The sequence below is a fragment of the Chrysemys picta genome, chromosome 2 (genome assembly GCF_011386835.1).
Source record: "Chrysemys picta bellii isolate R12L10 chromosome 2, ASM1138683v2, whole genome shotgun sequence".
Classification (NCBI taxonomy): Eukaryota; Metazoa; Chordata; order Testudines; family Emydidae; genus Chrysemys; species Chrysemys picta.
Genome location: NC_088792.1, coordinates 153,011,132 through 153,028,160, shown reverse-complemented (window position 1 = coordinate 153,028,160; position 17,029 = coordinate 153,011,132). Strand labels below are relative to the sequence as shown.

Sequence of the window (17,029 nt, the reverse complement as noted above, 5' to 3'; positions counted from 1 at the left end):
CCCATCAGCTCTTCCAAACAAGTTCTGCCCCCCAAACTCCACCCTTAGCTGGGTAGCAAACCCAGCAGGTTTGATTTGGGGACTGCACACTTTGTTAAGCCTCTTATGCCAGATACCCCATGCTCTGCAGCTTATTCTTACAGCTAGGTCGCCTTGAGACTGAGCCAAGAAAACAGGAGGACCTGATAATTTGTGGCCATTACAGATGTCCTGGGGGTTGGTATGCCAGCTTCAACGTTTTGGCCAAATCCAATGCTCATAGTTACAGTCTCAGCATCTCTGTAGTTTCAATAAGATGCAGGATTCTTCCCAGCCTGTCAAGCGCTGATAAACAGCTGCATTCCAACCTACAGGTGATCCCTTTCTACTCCCCTGATAGTGGTGGTATGAGGTATCTTTTTGAAGTGATCCCCATTGGACGAAAGGAACTCAATGTGTTCGGAGTCTTCTTGTAACCGGCAAATCACAGGCAGGCAGTGACGGCCGTGTAATAATGGCCTATTTGAGACATGTTTCCCAGTAGGCAATTGGATTAGCTGGTATTGAGACCCCATGCAGGAAGGCCAGAAAAGAGTCTGGAGGTATTTAGCAACCAATGTCTTGATTTACACAGGCTGCGTAAGAGAAGAGGAGTCTTTTACTCTTTACACAGCAAATGTAACATGAAGGGACAATATGGGCACAGTGGGGTCCAATCAACTGTGTTCACTAACTATGTGCAACAGGCAAGGCTTCACACCCCCACACCCCCTAGAATGCTCACAAACCATTTAAAGAGGTGCTACCCAATTTCTATATGCTACAGGGAGATAAGGCAACATTAGAGTTTCTAAATAAAATAGGTGGTATCTGATTTAATGTCGTTCAGGCAAAAGTTTATGACTGGTGATTTCTCAGGTAGAGAGCCCTGAGGCTTGGGCACAAAGAGGGAACAGAAGATTCCAAAACAGCGTTCTAAGAGGGGGAACCGCGTCGCATGGGGACTGGAAACCAAGAGGAACAGTGACAGCTGCCAATACTTGGTAACAGAATTGCCTTATATTCACAATGTAGGGGCCTCCATCATGCTTCTGGCCAAGATCTGTGACAACAGCGACTTGCCTCTCTACTCAGACCTCTTCAACCACCTGCCAGTTCGCCTGTCTTCTACACGCCCTTTATGGTCACTTTTGCCACCACAGGACATGGCAGTGGAATCTGCTTGGTGTAATGAGCAGTCAGCGACAGTCATTAATCACTCTCTCATCACCGACCCAACTATCTGTCCACTGCACCTGTTATCTCTGAACCGGTTTCGAACAGGACAGGGCAATTTTGAGGCCAATCTCTTCAAATGGGGATGCAGATGCAGTCAACTTCAGACTATGTCGCATATCCTTGACGAGCGCCCGCTGACTTACTTGTACGGTGGGCTACTGGCTCTTCACCTGGCTGAAGACCATGCTATGAAATGACTGGGCACGCTGCACATATGCAGAGAGTCACAGAATCAGCTTTTCCTGTGTTGCAGGGCAATGGCAAAAGTTTTGGGGTGGTCTGCATACAGTCTGGGCTTAAGATCAGGAGCACTTGTGTTCACGCAGGATAAATAAGCAAGTTACACTATGCCTTATTCCATGTCCCTGATTTCTTTAACAGAAAGTGACTCATTGCAACGCCCCGAAAGCTACCACAGATAAGCAGAGGGGCAACAATGTCATGTCTCCAGTAGCTCGTATTTTGAACATCAGGAAAAGCACAGGAGCTGAAGGGTGCTCTACAACACTTTATAGCAGATGAGATCTCATCTGTCAACATGCACACTAAGTTTGCCTTGTTCACTTCGTACCATACAACTTCTTTGCTGCAGGACTAGCATAGGATAATTGCCTTACACTGAAACAGCTGTTTCACAGGAGACCACATGGTCCAGTAGTTTGATCAAAGGACTGGAAATCAGGAGGTCTAGGTTCTAGTCCAGATTTTGCCACTGACTCACCATGTGACCTTACACAAATCACTTAAAGACAGAAGTTAAAAACAGTCTCCTCGGTCAGATGGGGATAATAATGCTTATGAACCTTTATGAAGTATATGGAGAGCTTTGGATAGAAGACATAATATGGCAATATTCCTAACTGGGGATCAATCTCAGAAAAACAGAATCTGAAAGCTTTAGTCTGTAATGCTTTTGATTTCTCAATCTTTAATACAGTCTAGAAATTAGAAGACTTCAATGCATTGGAACAGAAAACCTTGAGATTTTATACAATGCTGAATAAAAGCTGCGTTACCGTCCAACTTACCTCAAAAATAAAATAACTTTAGTAGCAATGCAACTCAATTACTCAACCTTAAATGCATCTGAATGTGCCTGTTAAAACGGATCAAAGTTCTGGTTTATTGAGGATCTCTTATCAGAAATGCAAGAAAGGCAAGATCATGCCCAGTCTACACTTCAGAGTAAAATTCTTTCCAGAAGGGCAGCATGACAGTGTCCTGGATTTTAAATATCCATTGTAAATAAATCAGTGGCAATGGGTTATAACAATCAATAAACAGCCAATGTTAATTTAGAATCTATGCTATTGGGAACTTAACATGTTCAGTTCAATGATTGGAAAGTACAACCCACACCTTCTACTTAGAGCTGTGCCAACGTGGAAGGTTTCGTACAGCTAAGGATGGTCTTATGGGTAAGGCACAGGACTGGGACTCAAGAGATCTGGTTAATGGACTCCCTGTGTGACCTTGGGCAAGTCATAGAATCTCTCTGCATGTGTGGCCTGGGGGAGGGAAGAAAAGAGCGAGAGCGCGCGCGCACACACTGGACCAGGACTCAGTTTGAAATGGTAGTATGTCAAAGCAAAGGGACAGGACGTTACTGTGCAGCAAGGTGGCATGCCGTAGATTCACACCCCGGCATGCTACACACTAACATCAGAAAAGAGCAACAAAAATTATTAGGGGTATGGAACAGCTTCCATATGAGGAAAGATTAATAAGACTGGGACTTTTCAGCTTGGAAAAGAGACTGCTAAGGGGAGATATGATTGAGGTCTATAAAATCATGACTGGTATAGAGAAAGTAGATAAGGAAGTATTGTTTACTACTTCTCATAACACAAGAACTAGAGGTCACCAAATGAAAGGCAGCAGGTTTAAAACAAATAAAAAGGAAGTATTTCTTCACACAATGCACAGTCAACCTGTGGAACGCCTTGTCAGAAGATGTTTTGAAGGCCAAGACCATAACAGGGTTAAAAAAAGAGCTAGATAAATTCATGGAGGACAGGTCCATCAATGGCTATTAGTCAGGATGGGCAGGGATGGTCTCCCTAGCCTCTGTTTGCCAGAAGCTGGGAATGGGCAACAGGGGATGGATCACTTGATGATTACCTGTTCTCTTCATTCCCTCTGCGGCACCGGGTAGTGACCACTGTCCGAAGACAAGATACTGGGCTAGATGGACCTTTGGTCTGACCCAGTAGGGACATTCTTATGTTAACACCCTGTGTGGACAAAACCTTGTTATTAACCTACATGAAAAAATTGCATTTATTTAACTAAAGGTGGGATTTTAAACCTATTTAGTTAATCTGGAGCCAGCCCCTATATGGACACTTATTTTACTTTAGCTTAAACCTGCTCCAAACAGACGCAAGCTACATCAAAATAAGCCTGGTTTAAAGCAAAATAAGAGTGTGTCCAAACAGGCACGTGCACTGATTTAGCCAAATTGGGTTAGCAAACACACATATGCCCCTTTAGATAAACTAGTACAACAACGGTCTTCATTTGCATTTACCATTCCCTTTAATATCTTGCTTTGCCTATGCAATCTGGATAACGGAACCAGATTGACAAGTGGTTTCCCTGCTGTTGTGTTCAATTTCACAACTCCACAGAGGAAAGGATAAAACAAAAAAAGTTTCCACTGTAATTGTCAAGGAGGTTCTTTAGAATGATTTTGCTCTGTATCTTAGATCAACCAGTTTACTTCCAGCTACTCTAGTAGAGCAAGACTCAGGAAAGAAAGAAAGAAAAAAAATTAGTCCTAAAAGAGACTGACTAGCTACTAAGGCGGTCATGTTGCCTTCGTGCACAATTGTTTATTCAGCTGTTTTTGAGGCGTGTGTAGCTTTGTGAATACAAGGCTTTTATGCATGTCGTGAGCCTTCTAGAGTGAAGTGGAAAGACAGTGCTTTGAGCTAGCTCAAATTGCTGCTGGTTAGGAGCAAATCTCACATACTGCAGACTCACTCCCTTGTGGAGACTGTTTGTTCGTTCGTTCTCTGATGTTGTCCTTTCATACAGAATAATTCAGCCACCCAGATTGAAAATCCATTTGCTTTCCCTCTGTGGGAGAAGAACTTTTCATTCCCATTTACTGGGGTTATTTCATACAAGAACCTTTAGGGTGAAATGCAGTCTGAGGAGTCATTAGTGTTTCCAAATTACATTACATCACACACAAAGCCCCCCTAAACTGATCTATTACCCTCAAAAAGAGTCATCAGGGAAGGTAAAGAAGCAGGAGTACCATCATCCAAATGCAATTAGGTCATGATACAGAAAGTGTGTCTCTATAAAAACTATGGTGAAAGCACCTTTTAGAAAGATGCAAGTGCTATTTATGTACGAGTAAACGAGGCACAGGCCACAATCACTTTCTAGTTGCATGTTTTATTCTTGTAAGAATTATTGTACAGAGATTGCATTACCACAATTCTATGTCTCCTCCCCAATCATTTCAGCTTCCCTATGGAACATTCCCATCATTTTTTCCAAAGGAAAAGTTGGATGATCCAAAGACAGTTGGGCTTGGGGAGACGGCATCACCTTGTCTCTGTCCAAAGCAAAGAAAATTATGATGCCAGAAACAGCCAAACCACTATTAACTCATGGATTCCAACTGTATAAAGCAAACTTTCTAATAAAATATGCACTCGGTCTCATTTTGTAGACATTAACCATCTTACATTCTATGTGTGTGCAATTCTGGTCTCCCGTGTTTGAGAAAGAAGAATTCAAACTGGAACAGGTGCAGAGAAGAGCTACTCGGGCAATCAGACAAATGAAGAACCTAGCTTATAAGAGGAGACTTAAGGAGCTTGGCTTGTTTAGCCTAACCAAACAAATGCTCTCTACAAATACATCACAGGGATAAACACCACCGAGGGAGAGCAGTTATTTAAGTTGAGGGCCAATGTTGGCACAAGTATATAAACTGGCCATTTGTGCTTTGCCGAATTGGGCCCTAAACTCTAATTTACAAAAATCAAAATAGTATGTATCAGAGATTATGATGCCATATATCATGCAAGCTAGCAGAAGTATCCCACAGTTTGCTTATCTAGCTATGCTAGGCTTGCTTGACCACCTAAGACCTTTATTTATTTATTTAATTTATTTTTAAACAAACACCCCCCCCCCCCCACACCACACACACACACACCCCCCCTATGATCCAGTTACAGGAGAACCATAATGAATCTCTCACTCCATGTATGAGCAACTTACCATTCCTGCAGTATTACTAAAATATGGCGCCTGGCTTTTCTTTTGCCTCACGGTCTTAACTACCATACCCACTCGACTCTATCAACCCTACAAATTAGTCCATTATTGGGTGTGACACCTTGATTTGACCTCTTATTTTCTTCCTGTACATTTTCTCCTTGTTTCTGTACTGAGCTTCCCACTCTTGTACCTTTGACACCTCTCTTGAGTTTGCTTAGTCTTCCCTGTTGTTCATTTAACTACACCAAGCAGTTTTCCCCAGGTCAGTATGCATTGCACTAATTCTGGAACATCTTTTACAGAAAGAGATGGTTCCAGTGAACCACAATTTTAGATTTATCCGCCTGTTGCAATAAAAACACACCCACCAAGGGAAATAGTTCAGTGACTTTAAGCACAAATGATTAGCTGCAAAGTTCTACCGTTTGGTAACTGATACACGAGGAGCAAATTCAGCCTTCAGATATGGCTTACCCCAAAGGCCAATAATACTTAGCTCCTCTATAGCTATTTTCATCAATAGGTCTCAAAGGGATTAACAAAAGCCAAGTAAGTATCACTATCTCCATTTTACAGATGGAGAAATTGAGGAACATGGACATGGAGGGACTTCCCAAGATTACACAACAGGTCAATGACAGAACTGGAACAGAAAGCACATCTCCCAGTTAGGTGTCCTATAGACTAGACCATGCCGCTGTGCATTGAGCTATTTTAGATAGATTAATAGCTCTGCGTGGCAAAGGGGCCTATTACACTCTCACAACTTCCAGTGCACCCAAGTGCTTTAGCTATGCAATGCAAGGTATAGCCCTGTTCTCTTGTGGAGGATAGTCTCGGAACTGCCCTCTAGGCCACCTTTTGCACCCCAAAGATATATAAATAATGGACTAGAAACCCACAGATAGTGGTTCCCTGTTGATTAAGTTCTTTGTGTGTATTTCTATTATTTCTCCTTCACCATATATAAACATGTGTTGGCTTATTTTTATATGGAGCTTTTATATTATATACATCTATCCCCATAATTCAACTGCAGCGGGGTATTAAGACAGCTGTATTGATTTTGTTGGTATTAATCTGATGAATTAATACATTGTTCTTGCTCTCTCTCTTTTATGCAGTTACTGAACTGCGTATTTAGAAAGAGTTAACAGTTTTTCAGCAGGTGAGAGTTACGAACACTACATTGGTTCGAACTTTTTGTTAAAGCGATTCCCTTATCACTACAGCAACTGCAGACAGATTTATTTACAAAGCAGGGTACTTCAGCAGCAGCTCCATTTTCGCTTCAAATGAGGATGATTATTAGACGTCATTTGTATTATTTTAAGCATCTACAAGTCCTAGTCAGACCAGAATCTCATTGTGTGCCAACATAGAACAAAAAGATTGTAAACTCTTTGGGATAGAAGCAATCTATGCCAAATGACTGATGTACATTAAAATAATTTGTCCATCTGAATCCAGTTCCTTTGAAGCACTGTTGATCTAATGAATTCTTATTTGTTTAGGGCCTAAGCCAGAGACCATGAGAGTCTTTTCATTGGCTTCAGTGGGCTGTGGATGAAACCCCACAGAGAACCAAGCTATGGCATGTGATTTTCAAAGGAATCCATAGTTAGGTGTCCAACTCCTTGTGTGATTCAATGGGAGGTGAATACATAACTAGGGTTACCATACGTCTGGATTTTCCCCGGACATGTCCGGCTTTTTGGGCCTCAAATCCCCATCCGGGGGGAAATCCCAAAAAGCCAAACATGTCCGGGAAAATAGGGACATGCAGGGCCGGCGGCCGGGACCCGAGCCGAGTCAGGCTGGAGACGCCGGGGCCGGAGGGAGCCGCTCGGTTGCGGGGGCCAGACTGGGTCGCGCCTCCTCCCCCCACCCCCCCAGCTTACCTGCTGCCTACTTCAGGCTTCCCGCGAATCAAGTGTTCGCGGGAAGCAGGGGAAGGGGTGGAGTTGGGGCAGGGGCGGGGCTGGGGCCCCGTGGAGTGTCCGCTTTTTGGACACTCAAAATATGGTAACCCTAACATAACTCTCCTATGTGACTTAGGACATCTCAGCCATGGTTTATCATAGAATATCAGGGTTGGAAAGGACCTCAGGAGGTCATCTAGTCTAACCCCCTACTCAAAGCAGGGCCAATCCCCAACTAAATCATCCCAGCCAGGGCTTTGTCAAGCCTGACCTTAAAAACCTCTAAGGAAGGAGATTCCACCACCTCCCTAGGTAACCCATTCCAGTGCTTCACCACCCTCCTAGTGAAGAAGCTTTTCCTAATATCCATCCTAAACCTCCCCCACTGCAACTTGAGACCATTGCTCCTTGTTCTGTCATCTGCTACCACTGCGAACAGTCTAGACCCATCCTCTTTGGAACCCCCTTTCAGGTAGTTGAAAGCAGCTATCAAATCCCCCCTCATTCTTCTCTTCTGCAGACTAAATAATCCCAGTTCCCTCAGTCTCTCCTCGTAAGTCATGTGCTCCAGCTCCCAATCGTTTTTTGTTGCCCTCCGCTGGGCTCTTTCCAATTTTTCCACATCCTTCTTGTAGTGTGGGGCCCAAAACTGGACACAGTACTCCAGATGAGGCCTCACCAATGCTGAATAGAGGGGAATGATCACGTCCCTCGATCTGCTGGCAATGCCCCTACTTATACAGCCCCAAATGCCGTTAGCCTTCTTGGCAACAAGGGTACACTTTACTCATATCCAGCTTCTCGTCCACTGTAACCCCTAGGTCCTTTTCCGCAGAACTGCTGCCTAACCACTCAGTCCCTAGTCTGTAGCAGTGCATGGGATTCTTCCATCCTAAGTGCAGGACTCTGCACTTGTCCTTGAACCTTATCATGCCTTAACCACATGCTGGTTCTTATGATTAAGCTGGTTTCCTGGTGGCTAAAGCTTCATATACACAAGAGTTTTAGAGAGCACAGTTTGCCACTCCTGAATTCTGACACAGGTCTGGATTCTGCCTGTAGACACGTGGCTGCAGCGGTACTCAGGTCATTAAAAATTTCACCCAGGGGAGAATTGGGCCACGGATAATACAAGGTGGGAGGAAGGACGCATTACCCTCAACTTACAGAAGATGGCACAGAGAGGTTAAGTGACTTGGAACAAATATAGCGCAGGAGAAACAAAGAGCCCCAGAACTCCTCTGATGAAAATGAAGTTAACGATGCCTAAATAGCGCTCTTCCCTGACACTCCAGTGTCATTCCCCATCCCAGAGGAGGCAGTTTTAGGTAGTCTTAAAGCACCAAGTCCCAGTTTTTAGGGTGGCTGAGTGACACAAAAGAAGTGGTAGGAGGAGTTTAACCTCTATTTCCTTCCCCATATCAGGCAACTGAGGCCAGTATTGCAACAGGTTACGCCCTTGCCCTATAGCAAAGTGTTGGTCATGATCAATATCCACTGACCCCCCAATTATTGTTATTTACAATATCAAGCACCTTACAGCTCTCCTTGGGTTAATGGGAGTGGCAGGACCTCAATACTTTTAAAAATAAAAAAATCAGGTTCTAATTTAAACAGTGTTTGAGGTTTAATTAGAAAGCCATAACAACAAAGCAGATTTACAGTGAAGGCTGTAAATTCCAGATGACACCTCCACCATTGTGCAAGAAGAATTTAAAAAAAAAAAAAAAAAAAAAAAAGGAAGAGACTGGTACAATTTGAGAGTTACCAGCTCAGACTGGATTTCAGCCTCCACTCCCATTTCCTTGTGTTGGTGACTGGCAGTCAGACTCGCAGGCAAATTGCAACTGAATTTCCTTTACCATATAAAGCAAACCGTATTTAGGGGAAATGCTTATGCTACTAGAGTCATAGTTTAACCCAATACTGAGAGGTAAAGTAGTTAATTAAGGAGCCGGCCACAAAAAGTTCAGATAAAGTTGAATAATACAGGAAATACTTGCAGTGTTAAGTGAAGGCCTGCACAGAAAGTGTACATCACGGATTGATTCCTTAGTTCTGGCTGAAACAGTTAAAGCGCATGCTGTGTGTTCAGAAAGTAGGTCTGCACAGCGAAGGGGGCTTTGGATGGTCATATGGAAAAAAAAAAAAAAAAAAAAAACAACCACCAATGAAAAAAGTATCTTGCTTTAAAAGCCAAGTCTGCCAGTTTGTTTATTCCCCCACCAGACAAGGAAATGACTCTGTATTAATATAGTGCCTGCAAGGATACACTTTTTCCACACTAGGGAAAGTGATGTAGGTTTGCATTCTGAGCTTCGGATCCAGATGCCAGTTCTCTCCTTCCTCAGACGCAGCTCAGTTAGTTCCCAACCCCTTTTTAAAAAAAAAAAAAAAAAAAAAGTGCTGAAAGCCTTTGGCCTACCTAACCCCCCTGTAGTCACAGGTTCAAATCCCGACAGAGTTAGCTCAACTATGCATCCTTCTGTGGTAGAGAAGGCTCTCTCACGTTGTTCACTTTAGGGTTGCAACTCTCGAATTGGAGCTCCTGTTTGCGGGGCACGGACAGAAAAGATCCCATATCTCATTTTTAAAGAGATGGGGTTTCCCCAGTATTGCTCCCACTCCTGTTAGATACAGCCATGCTGCCCTCCCCACTTTCAAAAACTTATGCAGCTTCTATAGTTTAAGGTACTTTGGGAAGAAAAACCTATTATAGAATGTAGGTATTTTAGACAACAGCTATTTCCATAGCAGAGTGGGAATGAAGTTTTACCCCAGGAGCTTTGCCCAGGCTCAATATATTGCTGGGAGGAATGGATATTCAAAGGGGGCTCATTTGTGCTGCCGGGGTGGCATGAAGGGCCCTCCCTCCAGCCGAGAGCTATAAAGTGAATTCTAGCTACATTGTCTGTCCATATCCATGTTGTACACACAGTTCTGCACTGTGGTGAAGGGACAGTAATTAGCAGCAGCGTACTGTATATACACAGCATTTCGTACCTCCTCTATTTGTAAAACAAAGCAGTTTGTGCGTGTACTGGAAACGCCCTGTAAAAAAAAGCTGGTCGGCTAAACAGCACACTCATCCTTTCCAGGGTAGGCTGCAGGAGCCATCTCAGATCAAAATAGTCCTGTGGTTTTCTGTGTTCAGCTAAGCATCTTTAGCCAGACACCACCACCCTGGAGAGGGAAGAATGTACGTGTTGGAGGCTCTCTGGCTTTTCTCCCACTCAGATGCCTGTTAAAAGCTTTTTGGCCTGCATTTACAGTTTATATGGATAAGAGGATTTCCCACCTACACCACAGAGCCCCGCTGAGTGAACCTGGAAAGGATCGATTTGAAATGACAAGATCTAGGAGTGGAGGAGTTCTGCCTCCCCCCATCCCCCCCAAGAACCACTTTTTCCCCCCTTCTAATTGCAATAGGCTGCTTGCCTTTTGGCACAATGCCGCCCGATGGGGAAATACGAAGTTTTGCCTGCGTCAGTCTGTATTGCTCTATTTGTATTATTTCATTACTAGTTATGTTGGAACAGAAAGACACTAGGATCCTTGTGGTTTAGGACTTAAGTACCTGCTTCTTACGCCCAACCCAATGTCATAATCCTCTGGTTACGATGGCCTACTTATTTGTATTGGTCTAGAAGAGGCTTTATAGTTGCAAAGGTGTGCTATGTACTACAGAAGGGCTTCCAGTACAGCCTGTAGGTTTACAAGAGCCACAAATGGCAACTGGCTGCCTCATGCCCATTGAGCATCAGTGGGAATCAGGTGCCCAAATCCTGCTTGTGCCTTTGAAAATTTCCCCTAATAGAATCATCTCCTCTTCTGTAACACTGCTCAGTCATAAACCTCAAGTGCTTTCCAAAAGCACGTTCCACTTTCTCTCCACTTTATAGAGGGAAACTGAGGCACAGAGCTGTGATGCAACTTTCCCAAATTCACACACCAGGTCAGTGGCAGAGGCACAAAGGGAAGCCAGGTATCTGGAATCCCAGTCAAAAAACACTCCATGCTCCCGCTGATCCTCCTCATCTTGGGAAGTAATATGGCCTAACAGATGGTCACAGCAGAAAGTCAAATATCCCGGGAAGGATTCATCCAGCTCAACGCATTAAACCAAATATGAATTGGTGCATCTCTGGTGACTAGAAATGCCGGAAGTGTGACTTTTTATTTCAATTCCAGTAGCACTTAGAGCTGGAGCCACGAGGCCCATTATGCTAGTTGACGCGCGCGCGCACACACACACTCCAAATTTGTAAAGTTCTTACGAGACCCATGTAGACACAGATCTGGAGGGAAAAAACCCAGCAATCATCCGGTGCAAGAGAAACAGAAATGGACACCTCAAACTCCATGGACAACTATAGGTTTGCCAGTTGACTGCGAGACTAAAAAGAGGTAACGCAATGAATCCACAACACCGAGGTTTCTCGTTGCAAAGGAGCCACATAACGATTCGCTTGGCCGAAGACCAAGGACAGTGATCTTATGATTTAATAGCAGCCTAAAGTTCTATAACTCTGAATGCTCCCAGTGTTTTTCATTTAATATCTCTTTTTTTTTTAAATTAATATCAACTAAACCAAAAAGCCCAGTTCAGATCCCCAAAAGCCCATCTGTTGCCAATGGCCTGTCTAGCTGAGAAAAGCAGATTATTAAGTACGCTAAGCTGAGGTCTCTGCTCACACGGAGACTTTGCTCCTCAGAGGAAATAACAAGCCTTGCAGACTTGGATGTTAAGACTGCCCGATTTACCTCAAAATGCTGGCAGCGCCCAGTACAAGGGATTCCTTTAATCTACAGTCAGCCCTAGCATATCCTAGTTGTCTTTGAGTCAGATAGGATCTGGTGGTCTGAACTCAGCATAGGGGACAAGTCACATGCCAACTCTAGCACCAGCTCGGACCCCCTCTGAAACCCTGGGCAAGTCTCAGCCTTCCTGTTTTGGCACCAAATAAGAAACAAGGTGCCAGTTCCTCAGCTGGTACGAATCAGCAGAGCTCTGTGGAAGTCAATGCAGCTCTGATGATTTACATCTGCCAGGGATCTGGCCCAGAGACGTACCAACTCAGTGAAGCATCTCTCTGAAACGGGAATAGAGCTTCTGTTAGGACGGATATTCAGAAAGCGTTGAAGGTGTAGACCTCTTATTTCCATATTAGATGCCATTGTGCAGTAGAGATTTCTGTAGATATCATCAGTGGATACTATAGTAATGAACTATTCTGGGTATGAGGCGACAAAGAGTCCTGTGGCACTTTATAGACTAACAGACATATTGGAGCATGACCTTTCGTGGGCCAATACCCACCTCGTATTCTGGGTATGTGCACACCACTGCCCTGTACAGGATGTAATGAGCACGGCTCCACTCTGTCTCTTAGGGCCTGTACTGCTAACAGAAGTCCTGTCACAGCCCAAGAGGGAGGGGACTGTGCTTTTGAAGCAGGAGGATGTGAATTCCATCCCCATCCCTGTATGAAGTTCCAGATGGCCATGCTGAACAGAAGGGTTCTTCAAGGATGTCCTTAAGCGGCCAGGAAAAGAAAAGGGAGACCATCCCAGAAAAGGATGCAATCAAATCAATCTTCAGGAGAAGCAAATGCAAAAAGAAACCAGCGTATGCTAGTGCTTGACAACATCCTTCAGAAGATATATACTACCAATATATTGCAGAAGAGTCTTCTTGGTCAGATTTAAAAAGTAGCCATACTTCAACAAAAACAAAAACAACATAACAAAAAAAACCACAAACAGACTTCAAAGAGAAACTGCAGAGCTACAATTCATTTGAAAATTTAAACACCATTAATTTGGGCTTGAATAGGGACTGGGAGTGGCTGGCTCACTACAAAAGCAGTTTTCCTTCTCTTGGTATTGACACCTCCTCCTCAATTATTGGAGGTGGACCACATCCAACTTACCTGAACCCTGTGAATACTGGTTCTCCACTTGTAAGGTAACTCCCTTCTCTTCGTGTGTCAGTATATTTATGCCTGTATCTGTAACACTGGGCTACAATTTGAGAAGTCGTCTGCTTCAGAGATAAAATGTGCTATTTATTATGTATTTTGATGTGCTGAATTCAAAGATGACAATTAAAACAACTGATTGGCTACTGTTTCTAAGATAGACATAAAATGTAAAAGCTTAACTATGTATATTGTTTAGATAGTAGAGTTTTAATCATAAATTGTAAACGTAGGTCTTTTCATGTGTTTATGGTTGCTTCACATGATAGTATTTCACCTGTCCTGTTTATGTAACACTTTAAAATCAGCAAAAGGGTTATATAAATAAAATGTAGTATTAAACAAAAGGCAAAAACTATTCTGTACACAGTTTAGTCCTAGTCAGTGTCTACTCGGCGCTTCTTGGCTTGTCTCTTGTATTCATTAAATGGAGCATCTCTTGTCACCGTCCAGCAATAGTCTGCAAGCGTTGATGGGCTCCATTTGCCCCGATACTGTTTCTCCATTGTTGCAATGTCCTGATGAAATCGCTCACCGTGCTCGTCGCTCACTGCTCTGCAGTTCGGTGGAAAAAAAATCTAGATGAGAGTGAAAAAAAAAAAAAAAAAAGATATGTATCTTTAGTGACATGTTGCAACCAAGGCTTTTGTATGCCTTGAGGAGGTTTTCCCACCAACAACCTGGAGTTGTCTGCCTTGTTGTTTCAGAGAAAATTTATTGACACTAACTGGAAGGCTTTCCATGCCGTCTTTTCCTTGCCACGCAGTGCATGGTCAAATGCGTCATCTCTAAGACGTTCACGAATCTGAGGACCAAAGACACCTTCCTTTATCTTAGCTTCACTTAACCTTGGAAATTTTCCACAGAGGTACTTGAAAGCGGCTTGTGTTTTGTCAATGGCCTTGACAAAGTTCTTCAGACCCAGTGTGACGTGTAAGTGTGGTAACAAAATCTTCCTTGATTCAGCAAGTGGTGGATACTGAACACTTTTCCTCCCAGGCTCCAATGACTGTCAGAGTGACCAATCTTTCTTGATGTAGTGGGAATCTCTTGCACAACTATCCCATTCACAGAGAAAACAGCAGTACTTTGTGTATCCAGTCTGCAGACCAAGCAAGAGCAACAACCTTCAAATCGCCACAAAGCTGCCACTGATGTTGGTCATAGTTTATGCACCTCAAAAGTTGTTTCATGTTGTCATAGGTTTCCTTCATATGGACTGCATGACCAACTGGAATTGATGGCAAAACATTGCCATTATGCAGTAAAACAGCTTTAAGACTCGTCTTCGATGAATCAATGAACAGTCTCCACTCATCTGGATCGTGAACGATGTTGAGGGCTGCCATCACACCATCCATGTTGCTGCAGGCTACAAGATCACCTTCCATGAAGAAGAATGGGACAAGGTCCTTTTGATGGTCACGGAACATGGAAACCCTAACATCACCTGCCAGCAGATTCCACTGCTGTAGTCTGGAGCCCAACAGCTCTGCCTTACTCTTGGGTAGTTCCAAATCCCTGACAAGGTCATTCAGTTCACCTTGTGTTATGAGGTGTGGTTCAGACGAGGAGGATGGGAGAAAATGTGGGTCCTGTGACATTGATGGTTCAGGACCAGAAGTTTCATACTCTTCCTCGTCTGACTCAAGTGAGAATGATTCTGGTGCATCAGGAACCGGCAGTCCTTCTCCGTGGGGTATTGGGCGTATAGCTGATGGAATGTTTGGATAATGCACAGTCCACTTTTTCTTCTTTGACACACCTTTCCCAACTGGAGGCACCATGCAGAAGTAACAATTGCTGGTATGATCTGTTGGCTCTCTCCAAATCATTGGCACTGCAAAAGGCATAGATTTCCTTTTCCTGTTCAACCACTGGCAAAGATTTGTTGCACATGTGTGGGGCCCACCTCTTGTCCTGATCTCCAATTTTGCAGCCAAAATAAAGGTGATTGGCTTTCTTAACCATAGTGGTTATACTGCGCTTTTGTGATGCAAAAGTCACTTCACCACAAACATAGCAGAAGTTATCTGCACTGTTCACACAAGTACGGGGCATCTCTGCTCACTTTGGCTAAACAGTAATGTGTCCCTTTGCAAAAATCAAACACTGACAAATAAGAGAGCACGACACTGTATGATTTCTAGAGCTGATCTAGGGCAATTTGTTCAGCAGAGTGATGTAAGCTTCGTTATGATTGCATCATCCATGACTTCTAGGAATAACATGATGCAATTCATATCATGTATGACGCAATACCAGCTTCAGATTGCATCATTCATTGTTTTGCCTAAAAAGCAAGTACTGTCCAAACCCAGTCAGATTTATTCATAGATCCAGTCAAAGATGTATTTTAGTCATTTCTGGTTTAAATTGAGATCCCTTCCCTTTATAATTCACTTATCCTCTGCCATTCCCAAGTCAAGGGTCATATATACTGACCCAATAGCATATCTTGAAAACTAGAGCCAATCAACAATTTTAAGCATCATTTTCATTCTCCGTGACCCAGAATTAGTAAAGTTTGACTACATTTATTTCAGAAGCATTTTGGCTGTAGAGCAGTGTAATTTTTACTCCATGCATCTGAAGAAGTGGGGGTTTTTACCCACGAAAGCTTATGCCCAAATAAATCTGTTTGTTTTTCTTGGTCCGAGGAAGTTGAAACCCAAAACACTTTGCCAGCTATTAAACAAAAAAAACACCACACACACAAACCACATTTGTTTAAAATCTGATGGATTTAGAAAACTCTGTTGTGGTTCAGTTTGAAATCTTGGAGCCGTTCCTACTATTAGTGAACAGCGCTTTAAAAAACTTTTAATACCGGAGTAGTGTAGAACTGCGTTAGGACACTTATCTTCAGTATCAGATCTTTAAACAAAACTAATTACCTAAAAAAGTCTTTTTTTTTCTTTTTTTTAAAGTTGGCATTAGAGCAGAAGAAAGATAATCACAATTTCAAGGTGAAGGTCACATGTCTGTTTAAGCATGCATTATCAGCATCACTCCAGAACCAAACAGAAATTCATCTAAGATCTGAAAGCGAGCCTTTTCAGACATTTAAGATTGGCAGAACTGTTCAAGAACTAGACAGACACATATCCATCCAACCCAAAGGAGACACCTAAGAATCTCAACTTCAGGTCTGCCAGGTAGTAGACACCCTGGAACAACAGATACCAATCTCCCAGCAGGGCCAATTTAACCCTTCACTTCCCTAAATCAGTTCCTGGGCAGCTAAATGAAAGTTATATTTGAAGCTAACTAAAGTTATGTGAGTAATTTAAAGGCAAAAATACTTACAAGAATGTTATGTCAAGTTCCGGGGGGTGGGTGGTGAGGGGAGGAGGGGCACGAAGAAGAGGGGTTAAACACCACCAACTAAACACCCTTGTTTTTCCATGAAGTTCACAGTAGAGGCTAAAATTATAAGGAACCCAGAACATTTCAAACCATGGACACACAAATCCAGGATTTGTCTGGATTAAGAAAAAAAAAAAAAAAAAAAAAAAAAAAAAAAGAAAGCGGTTGAGGTAGCGAATATGTTAGCTAACCCCAACCTAACGTCATCCTCTTTTCCTAAACTAGACAAACCAGCAAAATGTACCCAAAACTATC

The 17,029-nt window shown here is 43.1% G+C and overlaps 1 protein-coding gene across 21 annotated transcripts in view; it reads right to left on the bottom strand.

Annotated features, from left to right (window-relative positions):
* The window catches only part of AAK1 (AP2 associated kinase 1), a 143,035-nt gene that overhangs the window by 92,544 nt on the left and 33,462 nt on the right, over window positions 1-17,029 (bottom strand). For 2 of the 21 annotated variants that reach the window (XM_065584425.1, XM_065584435.1), the window contains exon 2: window positions 3,379-3,491. The exons of the other annotated variants lie outside the window; for them this stretch is intronic. In XM_065584425.1, coding sequence (XP_065440497.1) covers window positions 3,379-3,391 — 13 coding nt within the window. In that variant the 5' untranslated portion in view covers window positions 3,392-3,491. The remainder of the gene's footprint in view (window positions 1-3,378; window positions 3,492-17,029) is intronic. 21 annotated transcript variants of the gene reach the window in all.